At 43.6% G+C, this 15,228-nt stretch overlaps 1 protein-coding gene across 13 annotated transcripts in view; it reads left to right on the plus strand.

The window, feature by feature from the left end:
• The window catches only part of PKNOX1 (PBX/knotted 1 homeobox 1), a 61,813-nt gene extending 46,706 nt beyond the window's left edge, over positions 1 to 15,107 (plus strand). For all 13 annotated transcript variants that reach the window (XM_079765585.1, XM_079765589.1, XM_079765580.1 and 10 more), the window contains 3 exons: positions 3,421 to 3,497; positions 6,146 to 6,318; positions 8,198 to 15,107. In XM_079765585.1, the coding sequence (XP_079621711.1) occupies positions 3,421 to 3,497; positions 6,146 to 6,318; positions 8,198 to 8,409 (462 nt within the window). In that variant the 3' untranslated portion in view covers positions 8,410 to 15,107. The remainder of the gene's footprint in view (positions 1 to 3,420; positions 3,498 to 6,145; positions 6,319 to 8,197) is intronic.
• Positions 15,108 to 15,228: the final 121 nt, after the last annotated feature.

Here is a 15,228-nt window from a genome sequence, read left to right on the forward strand (position 1 = left end):
GGGGTCCCACTTGGTCTGAAGTAAGAGACTTAAGTGCATGTAGGTTTTAGAGTAAATATCTTTTTTTTGGGGAGGGGGGGGGCTTCTTTTTTTAAAATAAATCTTTATTGTTCAGATTATTACAGTTATTCCTCTTTTTTCCCCCCATAGCTCCCCTCCACCCGGTACCCACCCCATCCCACAGTCCTCGTCCAGAGGTGTACGATTTTTGTCCAGTCTCTTCCCACACCCCCCACACCCACTTCCCCCCCGAGAATTGTCAGTCCACTTTCTTTCTATGCCCCTGATTCTATTATATTCACCAGTTTATTCTGTTCGTCAGATTTTTTATTCACTCGATTTTTAGATTCACTTGTTGATACTTATGTATTTGTTGTCATTTTGTTGTTCATAATTTTTATCTTTACCTTTTTCTTCTTCTTCCTCTTCTTAAAGAATACCTTTGAGCATTTCATATAATATTCGTTTGTCGGTGATTAACTCCTTTAGCTTTTTCTTATCTGTGAAGCTCTTTATCTGACCTTCAATTCTAAATGATAGCTTTGCTGGGTAGAGTAATCTTGGTTGTAGGTTCTTGCTATTCCTTGAATATTTCTTGCCACTTCCTTCTGGCCTGCATAATTTCTGTTGAGAAATCAGCTGACAATCGTATGGGTACTCCATGTAGGTAACTAACTGTTTTTCTCTTGCTGCTTTTAATATTCTCTCTTTGTGTTTTGCCCTTGGCATTTTAATTATGATGTGTCTTGGTGTGGTCCTCTTTGGATTCCTTTTGTTTGGGGTTCTCTGCACTTCCTGGGCTTGTAAGTCTATTTCTTTCACCAGGTGGGGGAAGTTTTCTGTCATTATTTCTTCAAATAGGTTTTCAATATCTTGCTCTCTCTCTTCTTCTGGCACCCCCATAATTCGGATGTTGGTACGCTTGAAGTTGTCCCAGAGGCTCCTTACACTATCTTCATATTTTTTGGATTCTTTTTTCTTTTCCGGTTAGATGTTTTTTGCTTCTTTGTTTTTCAAATCTTTGACTTGATTCTTTCGATCCTCTAGTCTGCTGTTGGATCTCTGTATATTATTCTTTATTTTAGTCAGTGTATGCTTAATTTCTAGTTGGTCCTTTTTCATATCCTTGAGGGTCTCACTAAATTTATCGGAGGTTTCTAGAAGATTCTTGAGTAACCTTATAACCGTGGTTTTAAACTCTATATCCAGTTGTTGGCTTTCCTCCATTTCTTTCATTTGTGATTTGTTTCTTTGTCTCTGCATTTTGGCTGCTTCCCTGTGTTAATAGAGTGGCTTTGTGTGCTAGGTGTCCTATAGGGCCCAGTGGCTCAGCCTCCCTAATTACCTGAGGTGGACACTCTTGGTGCACCCCTTTGTGGGCTGTGTGCACAGTCTTGTAGTTAAGCCTTGATTGTTGTTGGTATCACTGGGAGGAATTGACCTCGAGGCCAATTGGCTGTGAGGATCAGTTGTGTCTGCAGTGGGAGAACTTCTGTGCTGGAGACACCCTTATGGGGCAAGATTTGCTTCAGTGGGGCTTTGGCGCTCACTGAGTCTGCCCCCTGAGTGTGTATCTTATGGATGTGCAGAGTTGTAATCTGGATGGTCTCACTCTGACCATTGGGTACACTGGCTCTTGGATCTCCAAGGAGGTGCAAAGTCAGCCACTGCCTGAGGCCACCCAGCAAGAGCTACAGAGAGATCTGCAGATTCCTCCTCTTTGTTCAGGGTTTGGAGGTGCCCAGATGAGTCCCAGCTATGAAGCAATGTAAGCTGCTGTCCAACCTTGGGCCTTCTTTTGGAGGCTCTGGGACTCTCTGACCCAGCTGCAGTTTGTTAGGTTTTAGATTGCAAAAGGCCAGGCCATTCATATGCAAATGCCTCTGGGCACAGCTTGTGTGGGGTTGTAAATTGGGTGGGGCGGGGTCTCAGGGAATCACCAGGGCAGAGCAAACAGCAATGGCTGACCATCAGCCCTGCCCAGAAGAGATCCCCGGGTCTCTGTGTCCCATGGCACCATGCAGGAAGAATGATCGCTGCAAGCACCTCTGAGAGAAAGCCGCCTTCATGTTCCGGCCTGATGCTAGACCAGTTTCTCCCTGTATGAGTCTGGGTCCCCAAGTCTCACCGGGAACTGGAGTTCAGAGCAGTCGGGAGCTTGTATCTCCCTCCTGGTTGAAAAAGACAATAGCGTATCAAGTTGCCAGCCCCTTTCCGTGCACGCATGCCTCCATACCTCCATACTTCACTTCCGCACCTCCTCCCAGTTTCAGTGTGCTTTTCTCTTTCCTTCTATTTGTATAACTTCCACTCAGCCATCCTTCCCGTGGTTCTGGATGATATCCGTTTTGTCTTTTAGTTGTAGTTTTGATGTTGTTGTGCGCAGCAGCAAGTTCAGGTGTTTACCTATGCCGCCATCTTGGTTCCTCTCCAATTTGGACTTTAGAGTAAATATCTTAATTGGTTTCTACACGTGGACAGTAATCAGTCCTGGAGAAATGGTTTATCACCATAGATAGAAATTGTTTTCTTTTGGTACTTCTCTGAATTTTGAAATTCACTTCTGTTTTGATTCGTGAAATGTTTTAATCATATGTAATAGAAAGAGAAATATAACAAATGCCCCCACTCCGTTTGGTTTCTTTATCGACAGCACACACGAACCTATCAGAGATCGTTCTTAAAAAGCTTTAGAGGGTATCAGTGCATCCATTGTTGGTTTCTCCGCAAGGTCCCCACGTAGAGACCTGCCACCTGAAGTGACGGCAGAGAGCAGCCTACCTGGCTCCTTTTCTGCCACCTCACATAGCCAGCTGTAGGCGGGAGGGGTGGGGGGGGGAGTGGGAGGAGTTTTTAAATTCTCCATGCCTCGCTTCCCCATCTGTAGAGTGAAAGTGACAACAGTGTCTGTCTCAGAGGTGATGGTGAGGCACCAGTGAGTTACTGTAGAATGTGCGGAGGTGAGAGAAACCTGCTGTGCCTGCTGTGTCAGAGGTTTGTGGGTCCAGACCCCACCATTTATCCACTTTAAATGGGTGCAGTTTATGGCCCATAAATTATACCTCAGTCAAGTTGATACAAAAGCTATAGGAATATCAGGTGCTTAGAACAGCGCCCAAAGTGGTGGCGCTTGGCAGTGTTACCATTGTCATCTCTGAGCCTCAGGCTGACGCATCTGACCAGCGTGGGCTTCAACCAGCTGCCATTCCGGGGTATTCCTGGGCGGCCAGGAGAAACACTTCATTCTGCTTGGATGTTTCTAAAAAAAACTGTGAGACTAAAGTGTTTAACTGAAAGCAGTATTGATTGGTACTTGTCGGTTGTTTATAAATGATTATTTGTATGCCTGGATTTTACCTAGAAAATCCTGAGTTCCTTTTTAAAAATTGAAGTTCATAGTGACCCTTTTTTTATTTTTAGCATCCCTACCCAACAGAAGACGAGAAAAAACAGATTGCTGCTCAGACAAATTTGACACTACTCCAAGTTAACAACTGGTAAGACACGCCCGCTTTCCAAAATTGTGCCTGTAAACATCATAGAACACTTGGAAACACTGACACTAATATCTAGTAAAATTTGGTTGAAAATATGAGTTCTTTTAACTAGCAATACTCTGTTTTCAGAGCGCTGGAATTAGTGGTAGATACTTAAGAATAAATCAGCACACACTTTTTTTTTTTAATCTATTGATTTGAGAGGGAGAGAGACGGACATTGATTTGTTGTTCCACTTATTTATGCATTCATTGGTTGCTTCTTGTATGAGCCCTGATGAGTGATTGAACCCTCAACCTTGGTGTATTGGGATGACACTCTAACCGACTGAGCCACCTGACCAGGGCTCAGCACACACTTTCAACTTACATTTTTCATGATCAACATCTCATTGTGGGCTTTTTGCTTATATCCTGCTTGCCCAATTAGAAATGTGTTTCTCTATTGCGTTACTACTCCCAAGCCCCCGAATTCATTCAGAAATGTGGTTTTCATGGCTAAGCTTCCAGATGGTGGATAGCCGAGATGAGGTATCCTGACCTCTGGTGGCCTCTCTGTAGCTCTCCAACCTTTTGAAACCCTGTATTGTGTCCCTTTGGGGAAGGCAGTCCTCGCCGTGTGTTTGGTGGTCCTGCCCACAACAGCACCTGGGGTGGGGGAGATGCCCAAGATGATGATTATTAATGAGACATTCTGCTCTGGTTTTTGTGTCACATGTGACTAGGGATACCTGGACCATGACCACATGTGTTCCCTTCAGTCAGAGCTGTTCACATTACTAAGTGGCACTAAGGTCTAGGGTGCACTTAGATTTTGTTTGTCAGTCACTCATCTCATGTTTATTTACTTATTATTCAGACATAAGAAGTCATTTCAGCTTAATAAAATTGACATGCATAAAAGAAATGACGCCCTAGCTGGTATGGCTCAGTGGATAGAGTGTTGGCCTGCAGACTGAAGGGTCCCAGGTTCGATTCTGGTCAAGGGCACATGCCCGGTTGCAGACTCGATCCCCAGTAGGGGGCGGGCAGAAGGCAGCCAATCAGTGATTCTCTCTCATCATTGATGTTTCTATCTCTCCCTTCCTCTCTGAAATCAATAAAAATATATTTTAAAAAAATAAAAAGAAAAAAAGAAATGGCATAAATTCTACCACTTGTAGCCCTGGCTGGTTTGGCTCAGTGGATAGAGCGTTGGCCTGTGGACTCAAGGGTCCCAGGTTTGATTCTGGTCAAGGGCATGTACCTTGGTTGCGGGCACATACCCAGTAGGGAGTGTGCAGGAGGTAGCTGATTGATGTTTCTCTCTCATCGATGTTTCTAACTCTCTATCCCTCTCCCTTTCTCTTTGTAAAAAATTAATAAAATATATTTTTTAAAAATTCTACCACTTGTAAACATGATTATATTCTTATTTTAATTGTTAAAACTTAAACTTGAAGGTCATTTAAGTTCTAATGTAGATGATAAAATCTAGTTTATGTGATTAAATATTCAGGAGGTATGCTTTAGCATTGCATTAAATATTTAATTATCCTGCACTTGAGCCATTATTTGTTATCTGGGTAGCAACAGTAGGCCATACTATTTCTTGTTATTTCTTGTTAATTCTTTTCAATAGAATGCTAACAAAACTCTGAAGGTTTCAAATATATTGTTGCTGTGGTGTTTGTAATGTCTTGCATGTGCCCTGTTGTTTTTGTGCAGCCTTGTGTTGAAACTTCCTGTTGTGATGTAGTCATGATAGTGATTGGTTGATTGAGGTGAATGTTAGACACAGAGTAACAGTTAAATAACATGACTTTTGTAAAGTCTAAATTTTCTAAAGCCTTTTAGTTAATATTTATAGCTACTTTTTCTCTTGGTGACTTCTTTACTTTTTTTTTTTTTTTTCGCAAAAATTAAGCACACCCATGATTAATTTTATGCCTCATAGCAACTTCGAATAAGAATAAGGAAGGGGATACTGGAAAGGAACAGCGGGGTTCCATCCAAGGTGCCACTGGAATCGGGGGACTGCAGGGCTGTCGGGCGGTCTCCTAGTCCAGTCCTGCTTGTGCTAAAGGGACTGAAGACTGTCACTGACTCTGCAGAGTCAGTCTGTTTGCTTTTATTAGAATGTGTTCAAAGGCAATTTACATGTTCTTGAATCTTAGGATTTTAAAGTTAAGTAACCTTTGCCCAGCCGTATGGCTCAGTAATTGAGCATCGACCTGTGAACCAGGAGGCCACGGTTTGATTCCCTCTCAGGGCACATGCCTAGGAGCAGGCTTGATCCCCAGTAGAGGGGGCGTGCAGGAGGCAGCCGATCGATGATTCTTTCATCATTGATGTTTCTATCTCTCTCTCCCTCTCCCTTCCTCTCTCTCAAGTCAATAAAAACATTTTTTAAAAGGGGGTACCATGGGGGAGTTGGTCTTTATTTAAATGAATTATCTTAAAAACAGCATGCCCTGTTTTTCTGGACACTTGGATAATATGTGTGCCACTATTCTAAATACCAGTTGTCATAGGGAATATGAGTTACTCTGATCGTTTTTGTGTGATTTACAAAGCAGCTTGTTTACTGGAAGGACTTTGTTGCTTCTGCAGTGGTCTTTAAAAGGCTGTTTTGATGACAGTGCTTCCTTTGTCGACCTCAATGCTCAGGTTCATCAATGCTAGAAGACGAATTCTTCAGCCGATGTTGGATTCTAGTTGTTCAGAAACTCCAAAAACAAAGAAGAAAACTGCTCAGAACAGACCAGTTCAGAGGTTTTGGCCCGACTCCATTGCATCCGGAGCCACACAGCCACCACCCAACGAGCTCGCCATGTCAGAAGGTACAGAGATACCGCAGGGTGGGTGGTGAATCCTAAGCACTGTCGCTTCCTGTGAGTTTAGGGAACAGGAACCAAGGTGTGCGCAGTTGTCTGTTTCTGCATCTGAAACTCAGGGAGCATCATCCTGGGGCCTATGTGTTAAGACACTCACAGCCCATATGAAACATGACCCACACCAAGACCCCGCGTCCACAGTGCATTGTGTCCTGTGTCCTTTCGTCTTTCTTTTTCCTCCCACTCACTTCTCACCACCTGGCACTCCGCCCTCTTTATTTACCCTTTTAGTCCCCTCGGTTCTTTGACCCGTCACAACCTCTCTGATGTGTTTAATGCACAACTTTCTGTCTAGTATGCGTGTATTTTTAAATGTATATTGATGGTGTTATCTTTTCATTCTCCATCTTACTTTTTTTCACTCAGCAGCATAACTGTTATTAAGGTAGGAAAGTTTGGGCCATTATTTCTTAAAATATATTTTTATCCCCGCACCCCTCTGTTAAGTGGTTAAAGATCACACAGTTGCGGATGGTCTTTCAAGTTTTGGATTCTTTTCTCTGCCTCATTGTGGATTGTTTCTGCTCCTACCCATCAGCTGTACCAGTCTCTTTCTTCTGCTGTGTTTAATTCCTCTGATCCCATCCAGTGTGCTTTTTGTGTTAGACATTGTAGTTTTCATCTCTAGAAGTTCCGTCTGAGTCTTTCTGTCTCTCATGGGTCTGCCTACGTTTTGAATCGTATAGTTACAATCACTGATTCCATCCGCTGTCAGTTCTGGGTCTTGCTTTTGTGATTGGTTTTTGTTCCCACCAGTGCTCAGCCCCAGGCTGATCACCCCCTACAATCATGCAAGACCTAGGAGTGCTCTACCCAGTCCCCCGTGCATTGGATGTGTCCACTCTGGCTAGAGAGTGCTGGACACCGCTCTATAATCTCAGATGGTCCTTTCTCCACATGCACATGCCGGTCCATCCTCTGCCCGTGCTCAAGGCATGCACTCCCAGCCGTGCTGGCCTAGGCTGGGACGACCCTCACAGTGGGCTCTAAGTCAGGCTTATTTGGTTTCCACTGAACTCCTCTTGAGTTGTAGTGTATGCTCTTAAACCTTTGGCTTCCTCGTGTGGGTTTTGGTATGTAGTGATCCTACATCCATATTCAAATAATTCCTATTTTCAGTTTTTATTTTCTCTTTTAATCCAATAATTAGAAAGGTATTTTTTCCCTCTCTCCCTCTCCTCCTCCAAAAGGAAAGGCAGTATCTGTCTATTGGGGGACATTCAAACAAGAATATCCTGTGAAATAAATCTCCCGTCCATCCTGGCATCTAGTCCTCTCAGGAGACAACCCTTGTTTCCAGTTTCCTGTACGTGCTCCCATTGCACTGTGATGAGGTATTCTGTGCACAGACACGAATGAGTGAACCTCTTTCCCCAAATTTAACATACACAGTGATGTTTCCTCTTGCTTCCACCACTTATTAATACACTGGATATTAATACACTGGAGACTTTTACAGGTGAGCACGTGAGATCACTGTAGTTTCCAAAACAGGCAGGGATTAGCACTTCCTTCCAAAATGGTCTCCTCACCCTAACCTATGCGCCTTTTCTTTGTCTTCCCATTTATGTCTGTGTGGGCCTTTCTCCTGCCTTCTCTGGTCTCTCTTGTTCTCCTTGTGGCACTGTTTCCACCCGACCCCTGAGACCTTCAGCAAGGACTAAGGCCAATTCTAGAGTTTCTGAAACCCCATTGAGCATCCCAGAAACACACGGGTCTTAATGAGAGGTCACATGAGCAAACAGCACCCAGTTGGCTAGCAGTGTTTTCCTCCACTGAGCACTAATTTGAATAGTGACCACCACGTTCTGCCGATTTGCCACAGGAGCTGTTGTGACGATCACCACGCCCGTGAGCATGAACGTGGACAGCCTCCAGTCTCTGTCCTCAGACGGCGCCACCCTGGCCGTGCAGCAGGTCATGATGGCGGAGCAGAGTGAGGACGAGTCCGTGGACAGCCCAGGGGCTGGCGGGGCCGCGCTCACCCCCACCCACATCAGTGGGCTGGTTCTGGAGAACAGCGACTCCCTGCAGTAGGCCATGGCCAGGACCCAGGGCGCCTAGGACCCAGGGCGGTGCCAGGACCCAGGGCGGCGGGCCTGGCTTTTTATGGTTTGCACAGCAAACATTTTACACAGTTTTATTTCTGATCTGTTTTATATGTAGATATAGAAGAGTGCACTTTTGTATTTCATAGCAAGCTCAAGGGCGTCTGTGCCGGTGCAGCGACTTCTTTCAAGTGAGTGCGCGTGCGTGTGGGTCTTCAAGGACATTCTTTAAAGGTTTAACGCTAAGTATGTGACAAATGACAAACCCCTGTGAGCCCCTAAGTAGATTAAGGAACTTTTTTTAAAAAAAATTATGCAGTTTTAATGCGTTCTGTGGTTAAAGCAGGTCCCCGTGGGCTGACTCCTTTGTGTAGCCCACAGGTTTGAAAGAAGCTTCTGCACCTTAAAACCGCCAGTGCGAGGTGGACAAGACGCGGCCGTAGACTGGTGTGACTCTGTGGTGAATGTATGGCAACTTCCGTACCTTTACGTTCTCTCATAGTCAGTGAGCCTGTTTCGTTTGCTATATATAAAAAGAAACTCCTATTTTTACCTTGCTGGAATTATTGGATAAAAAGCTATTTTTATAAATTCGTTATGAATTGGATTATGACTATATTGAGGATAAAATTTCTAGAGAAGAAATCATACATGCTTACTATTTCAATTTGGAGTGTTATGAATTGACCAAATTTAATGAACCTGCCCCAAGATAGCTAGGGTAGTAATTTACATTTACTACTACAAAAGAAACAACTATTTAATGAAATTTTGATATGTAGTCAAATTTTAGTTTACATGTAAATGCTCAGATTTCATTTTCCACTTAATCTAAACATATATCTAAAGGTATTTGCTAAGTAGGACTTAGTTAAACGAAATGGTAGCCAGTAATTAGTTCTTACCATACATGGTTCAGTCTAATTTAAATTTGACTACAGTTAAATGGTGACTATACCATGTTAGCTGTGCATTGTTTTAGAATTTTTTAGTCAGCCATATGTTATACATAGAATGTTTATTGTAAACTAATATAAAATGCCCTCTGTCCCACTGGCTCAGAGCTAGGGTAAATCAGAAACATTCAGCTTCGTTTCATAGTTAGCAGATAGCCATGAAGTGACCAGGACCGTGCTGACAAGCGGTGCACGCTCCTGCGATTGGCCACACACGTTGCCCTTGGTCCTGGGCCGAGGTTTCCTCCTGGTATGTGTTCCTCTGGAATTTCCCAAGATTTGGAATAATGTTAGGACTTCCATTTCCTGGTGACAAGACGAATCAAAATTGTAGACTAGGTTTTTTGTTTATTTTGGTGGTTTTCATTTGCTCGCTTGCCATTGGGGTTTTTCTCAGAGAGAAAACAGGGCGCCTTGTTTTAGAGAGCAAGTCTGTATGGAATCTTACCTGTGACACCCAGAGTTCAGTGTGTTCCCAAACGAGGGTCTCATGGCTGGGAAGGTCGTTAGTTCTTGAGATTCAGCAGCAGTAGCTGGTTATGGACCAGGTTTACTTTGAACGGTATTCAGAGCTAGTGCAGATTTTTTTCTGGGACTGACTTCTCCTTAAAAATGTATTAAAGTTAATCATAGGACAGTACTTCCTAGATAACCTAGAAGGCAGAAAGAAATAATAGAAATTTCTTTTAAAGTATTTCAGCAGCTTTAAAAAGAAAAGCTTGACTGTCAACTCTTTGGGGAGAGCATACTATTTTAAAGTAACTTGCATTTCTTATTTATAAACAGTTTTTAATATTTTAAGTCTACATAACTTTCAAAGATCATTTTAGCTTTACTTGCATTCTAACTTTGCTGGACTTCTCAAAATGAGGATCTGTGGAGGCCAGCCCTCTCCACCTCCCCCCACCCCCTTTGACCCTTTGTCCCTCTGGGCCACCCTGCTCTTTGGTTGAGGAAAAACATTCAGAGAATGTAGGCTCCTTATAGGTCATCGTTTCTCTCCCCACCAGAAACCATGGCCACCGTGGCAGCAGATTGTTCGCCGAGGGCTGCACCCACCGTCAGTTTGGATGCGGCATGTCAGGGTTCACATTGGCCTGAATTCGGCTTATGTGCCAATGACAAGGCGTGGGCCTCTGCTGCTGAAGTGGTGTTCTTAGCCCTCAGCTCTTGTCACTGCCTTCAGGGGGCTAGGGCAAAGGTCATTTAGAGAGAGTGCAGGCATGGACAGGCATAGCCTTAAGGTGTTTTTTTTTGTTTGTTTTTTTAACATCTTCCCCTATTTAACCACCTGAGGTGGCTGTTTGGATCATAAAAACCTGGTTGTCATTTTCCACCTTATCAACACCATTGGAGAGAACCTGTGAAAGTACCTCTTCCATTGAATTTTCACTGTCAACAAACAGATCCTTTGTTGTCCAATTCTTTCCTTATGAAGGATGTTTTTGAATGTTTTGAGACCCCAGGTAAGCATGTTGTCCCTGCTGCTCAGCTGTTGAGCAGATAGCTGGACCGGCTTCGCTGCACCCAGACAACTCCAGCTGATGGACTAACCCAGCTTTCAGCCTTTGGTTCCAGATGGCAAGATAAGTTTCAGCATTTATTCTGTATGCAAGGGAATCAGTTCTGTGTCACCTCTCGGTGACTCGACTCTGACCTGTGTGAAAAGTGCTGAGGCACATTTTTTTTCAAACTTAGACATACCTGGAAGGTGTGACAGGCCCATTTTTGGCAGTTAGTGACAGAAATGACTCAGCAATCTTCCTTTGTTTTAGTTATGTTTGGTCTATGAATGACAATCTTTAAAACGTGAATACTGTAACTATGTTTTCTTGGATTGTTGTCTTTAAAAGGGATTTTTGTGAAGCAATTGATTTATCAAAGCAAAAAAATTAAAAATGGAAACACACTTTATGGATGTTTTCTTTTTAGAAAATATATTTTTATTGATTTCAGAGTAGAAGGGAGAGGGAAGAGAGATAGAAACATCAATGAGAATCATTGCCTGACTGCCTCCTGCATGCCCCCTACTGGGGGTTGAATCTGCAACCCGGGCATGTGCCCTGACCAGAAATTGAACCCTGACCACCTGGTTCATAGGTCAACGCTCAACCATTGAGCCACACTGGCTGGGCTGGATGTTTCATTTTCTAAAGCCCGTGTCACTGCAAGCTCCTTTTATATTTTAAGTAATACATTCAAGTTGTTGACATGTTTTGCTGGTGACAGTTGGGGTTTGTGGTGACCCCAGCACATTTTAAAAATTAGAATTACCCCTCACTGGAGCCATTTATTTTTAAGAATCTTCAATTACTTCAGTTAGTCATTGGTTTTCCAGGAAAAAATGAGCCCAACTTCAGCCTATAAAAACCAGTAATGGCTGTGACTGTTTTTTGTGGGGAGGGGGAGTTAGTATTTTATCATAAATCTAATTATTTCAATAGTAATGAGAAGGTTATGATGGATGAGTAAGGTATTGCCTCTCATAATTCCTGTTGTAAATTACATGCCCAGGCAGAACATTTCAGAATGGTTTTAACTCCCCAAAGCTGTATGCCAGAGGCTAACATGAGTCAGCAGACTTTAAATACTTTTTAATCAGTGCAGCTAAAATTTCCAATCTTGCTGGAGATTAGCACTCACAGTGATGAAGTATATTGTTTCAGGAAGTGTTGATAGATTTGACAGAAAAGGGAGTCACTGTGTTGTCACTCCAACTCCTTTATGTCAGAGGTGAGAGGGTGGATGTGAAATTTTCCCAGGTAAGTCCAGCCCTGACCATCACCTCCAGGCTTCAAGTGCTTCGTTTGTGAAAGGGAAGGAATTGGTTTGTAAAAGGAAATAAATTGGTTTATATTATAAGGTTCATTCTAGGTCAAAAGCGCTGTTTATGATAAATAAAATTCTATCTTGAAAGATAACGGTCAATAAGTAATGATATAGCAAATCCTGAAAATAAGAAATGTATTTGGATTTTCTATTTGAGCCCATAAAAGCCAATAATGGCTACGGTATGGGGAGAAACACTACCCCAGCAGGTTCGAAAGGAGCATTTTAATTAGGTTGATGACTTTAGTTGTTAGACTTTTTTTTTTTTTAGCAAATGGCTAGTAGATAAAATCAGGTATATTTTAAAAATATTTTGCTGTATGTTACTAGTAACTCAATTTTTTCTGATATTATTTCAACATAGCAATCCATGTCAGAAGTCGTGAAGCCCTTGATGGTTTATGTTCTGGGGTGTTAGTGTAGCTCTGAGTTTGCAGACTAGGGTGTGTGTCAGAGAACAGGCAGGGGGCTGGAGGAGACGCGGCTGAAAGGAGCCAGGGAAGCCGAGAAAGCAAGCAGTTTCCAGGGGAAGCTGACCTGTGGACTCACAAGAGCACAGTGAGCCTGATGCTGGTTCTGGATCCAGTCACTATTCCCCCACTTTGCTGTTGGGTGCAGGGAAGGCATTTCAGAGTCTGGGAGTAGGCTGCTCAGAGCCCACTGCTAGTCAAGGCACCCGCTTCATCCAGGGTGCAGGGCCATCCTCAGCGGGAACAGGCAGCAAGGCGGCTCTGCATGCCTACTTAACATATTTATAGTCCAACCCCATCAGGGGCCGCAGAAACGCCCGGTCATGTCTGAGGTGCTCCTAGTCAGCCAGGGAGGCAGTCATGAAGGAGACGCCTGCCCAGTCCCAGGAGGAAGGGCCAGATTGTTTTGAACTGAATCACAGAAGCCAGATTGAACCATAAAAGTTATATACCTGTTCTGCTATTAAAATGCTTAAGAAATGACTCCTTTGCAAACCAGTGTTCCTAAAACTGTTTCAGGGCCTGATTTAAATGCCCACTCAGTGGTAATGAGCAGCATCTGTCTTTCCGATCAGTGTGCTACTCAGTCTGGGCAGCTTGCTGTCTCAGGTAGGGTACATGGGATCTTGCACTGCCGTTCTTGGTAGACACTGGCCCAGCAAGCCTTTATCTTTTTAAGCAAACAGCACAAGAACACCAGCACTCTCCACTGAGCCCCGAGCACTGGCTGCATGCCTAGGAGGCTCAGGGAGCCGAAGGTCTGGTAGGCTGCATATCCAGGCCCCACCCAGGGGACGCTTCAGTCCACTCAGGCCATGCCCAGGCAGCGGTGAGTCCACACTGCCCCAGCCATCATGGCTGTGTGTGGAAGGCAACGAGGCCACATTAATGAGAGGAGGAAGGGGTGGATGCCAAGTAGATCAACAGTGACCCCAACTCTGGGCAGCGTCGTCGTGCCATGGGGGCTTCAAGATCCCAGCAGGAGCGTAAGGAAAGCAGTGCCTGGCCACCCGCACCCCCACGGCTGGGACTCTGCGTGAATAGCCTGTTTATTTTGCCCCTCAAAGCATCACTCCTGGGCCCTTTCAACCACAACCTGTGGCTGCCGGCCCGCCACGACCTCTCCTGGTGGAGACAGTTTTCCCTCCCGTGTTGTACTTTCTCATCTTGGTGAGGTGCATCTTCCAGTGCTTTCCTCGGCAAGAAGGCCGCTTGCCTCGGTGACACCTACACACCTCTCTGTTGTTAAGAGAGGAATGTGCTTGCCTCAAGAATCTGGCCGCCATCCCTTCTCCTTTCTGATGTTTTTAGAAGCTGCTCCCTTGCCTCCCAGCCTCCATGTGCTGGAGATGCAGAAGTCTGATGCCTTTCTCTTTCTGAGATTTTCTATTTGAGCCAGGTTTCCCCACCTCTGGAAGCTTTAGTTGGATCTTGTCCCAAGTGATGTTCACCATGTTCCCTGTGTGGCTCCTCTCAATCTGCGAAATCATGTCTTTCAGTCTGGGACAGTTTCTTGAATTAGTGCCTTCTGTTTTTCCTTTCTGGAGCTATTACTGGTAAGATATTAGAATCCAAGAAGTTCAAAGAATTGCAAGCACAAGAGACATGAAGAAAAGTACATCATGGTGCATCACGATGTCTAAAACAATATTGAAAATGAACAAAGATGGAGGACACACACTTCCTGATTTCAAAACATACTAAAAAGCTACAATAATGAAAACAGTGTGGCTCCAGCATATGGATAAATGTATAGACCAATGAAATAGAATTGAGAGTCCATAAGTAAACCCATACATCTATGGCCAATTGATTTTCTGCTAGAGTGCTGAGACCAGTCAATGGGGAAAGAATGTCTCTTCAACAAATGGATATCAACATAAAAGGATGACGTTGGACAACTACCTCACACCATGTATAAAAATTAACTCATAATGAGCCAACTTTGAGCTAAAAATATAAAATTCTTAGAACTCCTATAACTGAATAAAAGACAATTTAAAAATGGGCAAAGAACTTGACTAGGCATTTCTCTCCAAAGACGATATACAAATGAAAGGAAGCCTGATATCACTGGCCGGTAGGGAAAGGCAAATCAAGACCATGAGATGCCATGTCACACCCACCACCAGGGCAATAAAAAAAAAAAAAAAAAAAGGAAATTAAGTATTGGCAAGGACAAGGAGAAACTGGAACCTCATGTATTGTGGTGGAATATAAAATGGTACAACTACTATGGGATACAGTTTGGCAGGTCTTTAAAGAACCACTGAATTATACTACCCAGCAACTGCAGTCCTAGGTATCCACCCAAAATTATTGAAAATAGTTATTCAAACCAATACTCATACATGACTGTTTATAGCCGCATAATTCACAATAGCCAGAGAGTGGGAATAACCTAAGTGTCCATCAATGATAAATAGGTAAACAAAATGTGGCACATCCACACAATGAAATATTCAGCCATAAAAAGGAATAAAGTACTGATACCTACTACAAAATGAACCTTGAAAACGTGTTAAGTGAAATAAGCCAGACACAAAAGGCCAG

The sequence above is a fragment of the Cnephaeus nilssonii genome (genome assembly GCF_951640355.1).
Source record: "Cnephaeus nilssonii genome assembly, chromosome: 3".
Taxonomy (NCBI): domain Eukaryota; kingdom Metazoa; phylum Chordata; class Mammalia; order Chiroptera; family Vespertilionidae; genus Cnephaeus; species Cnephaeus nilssonii.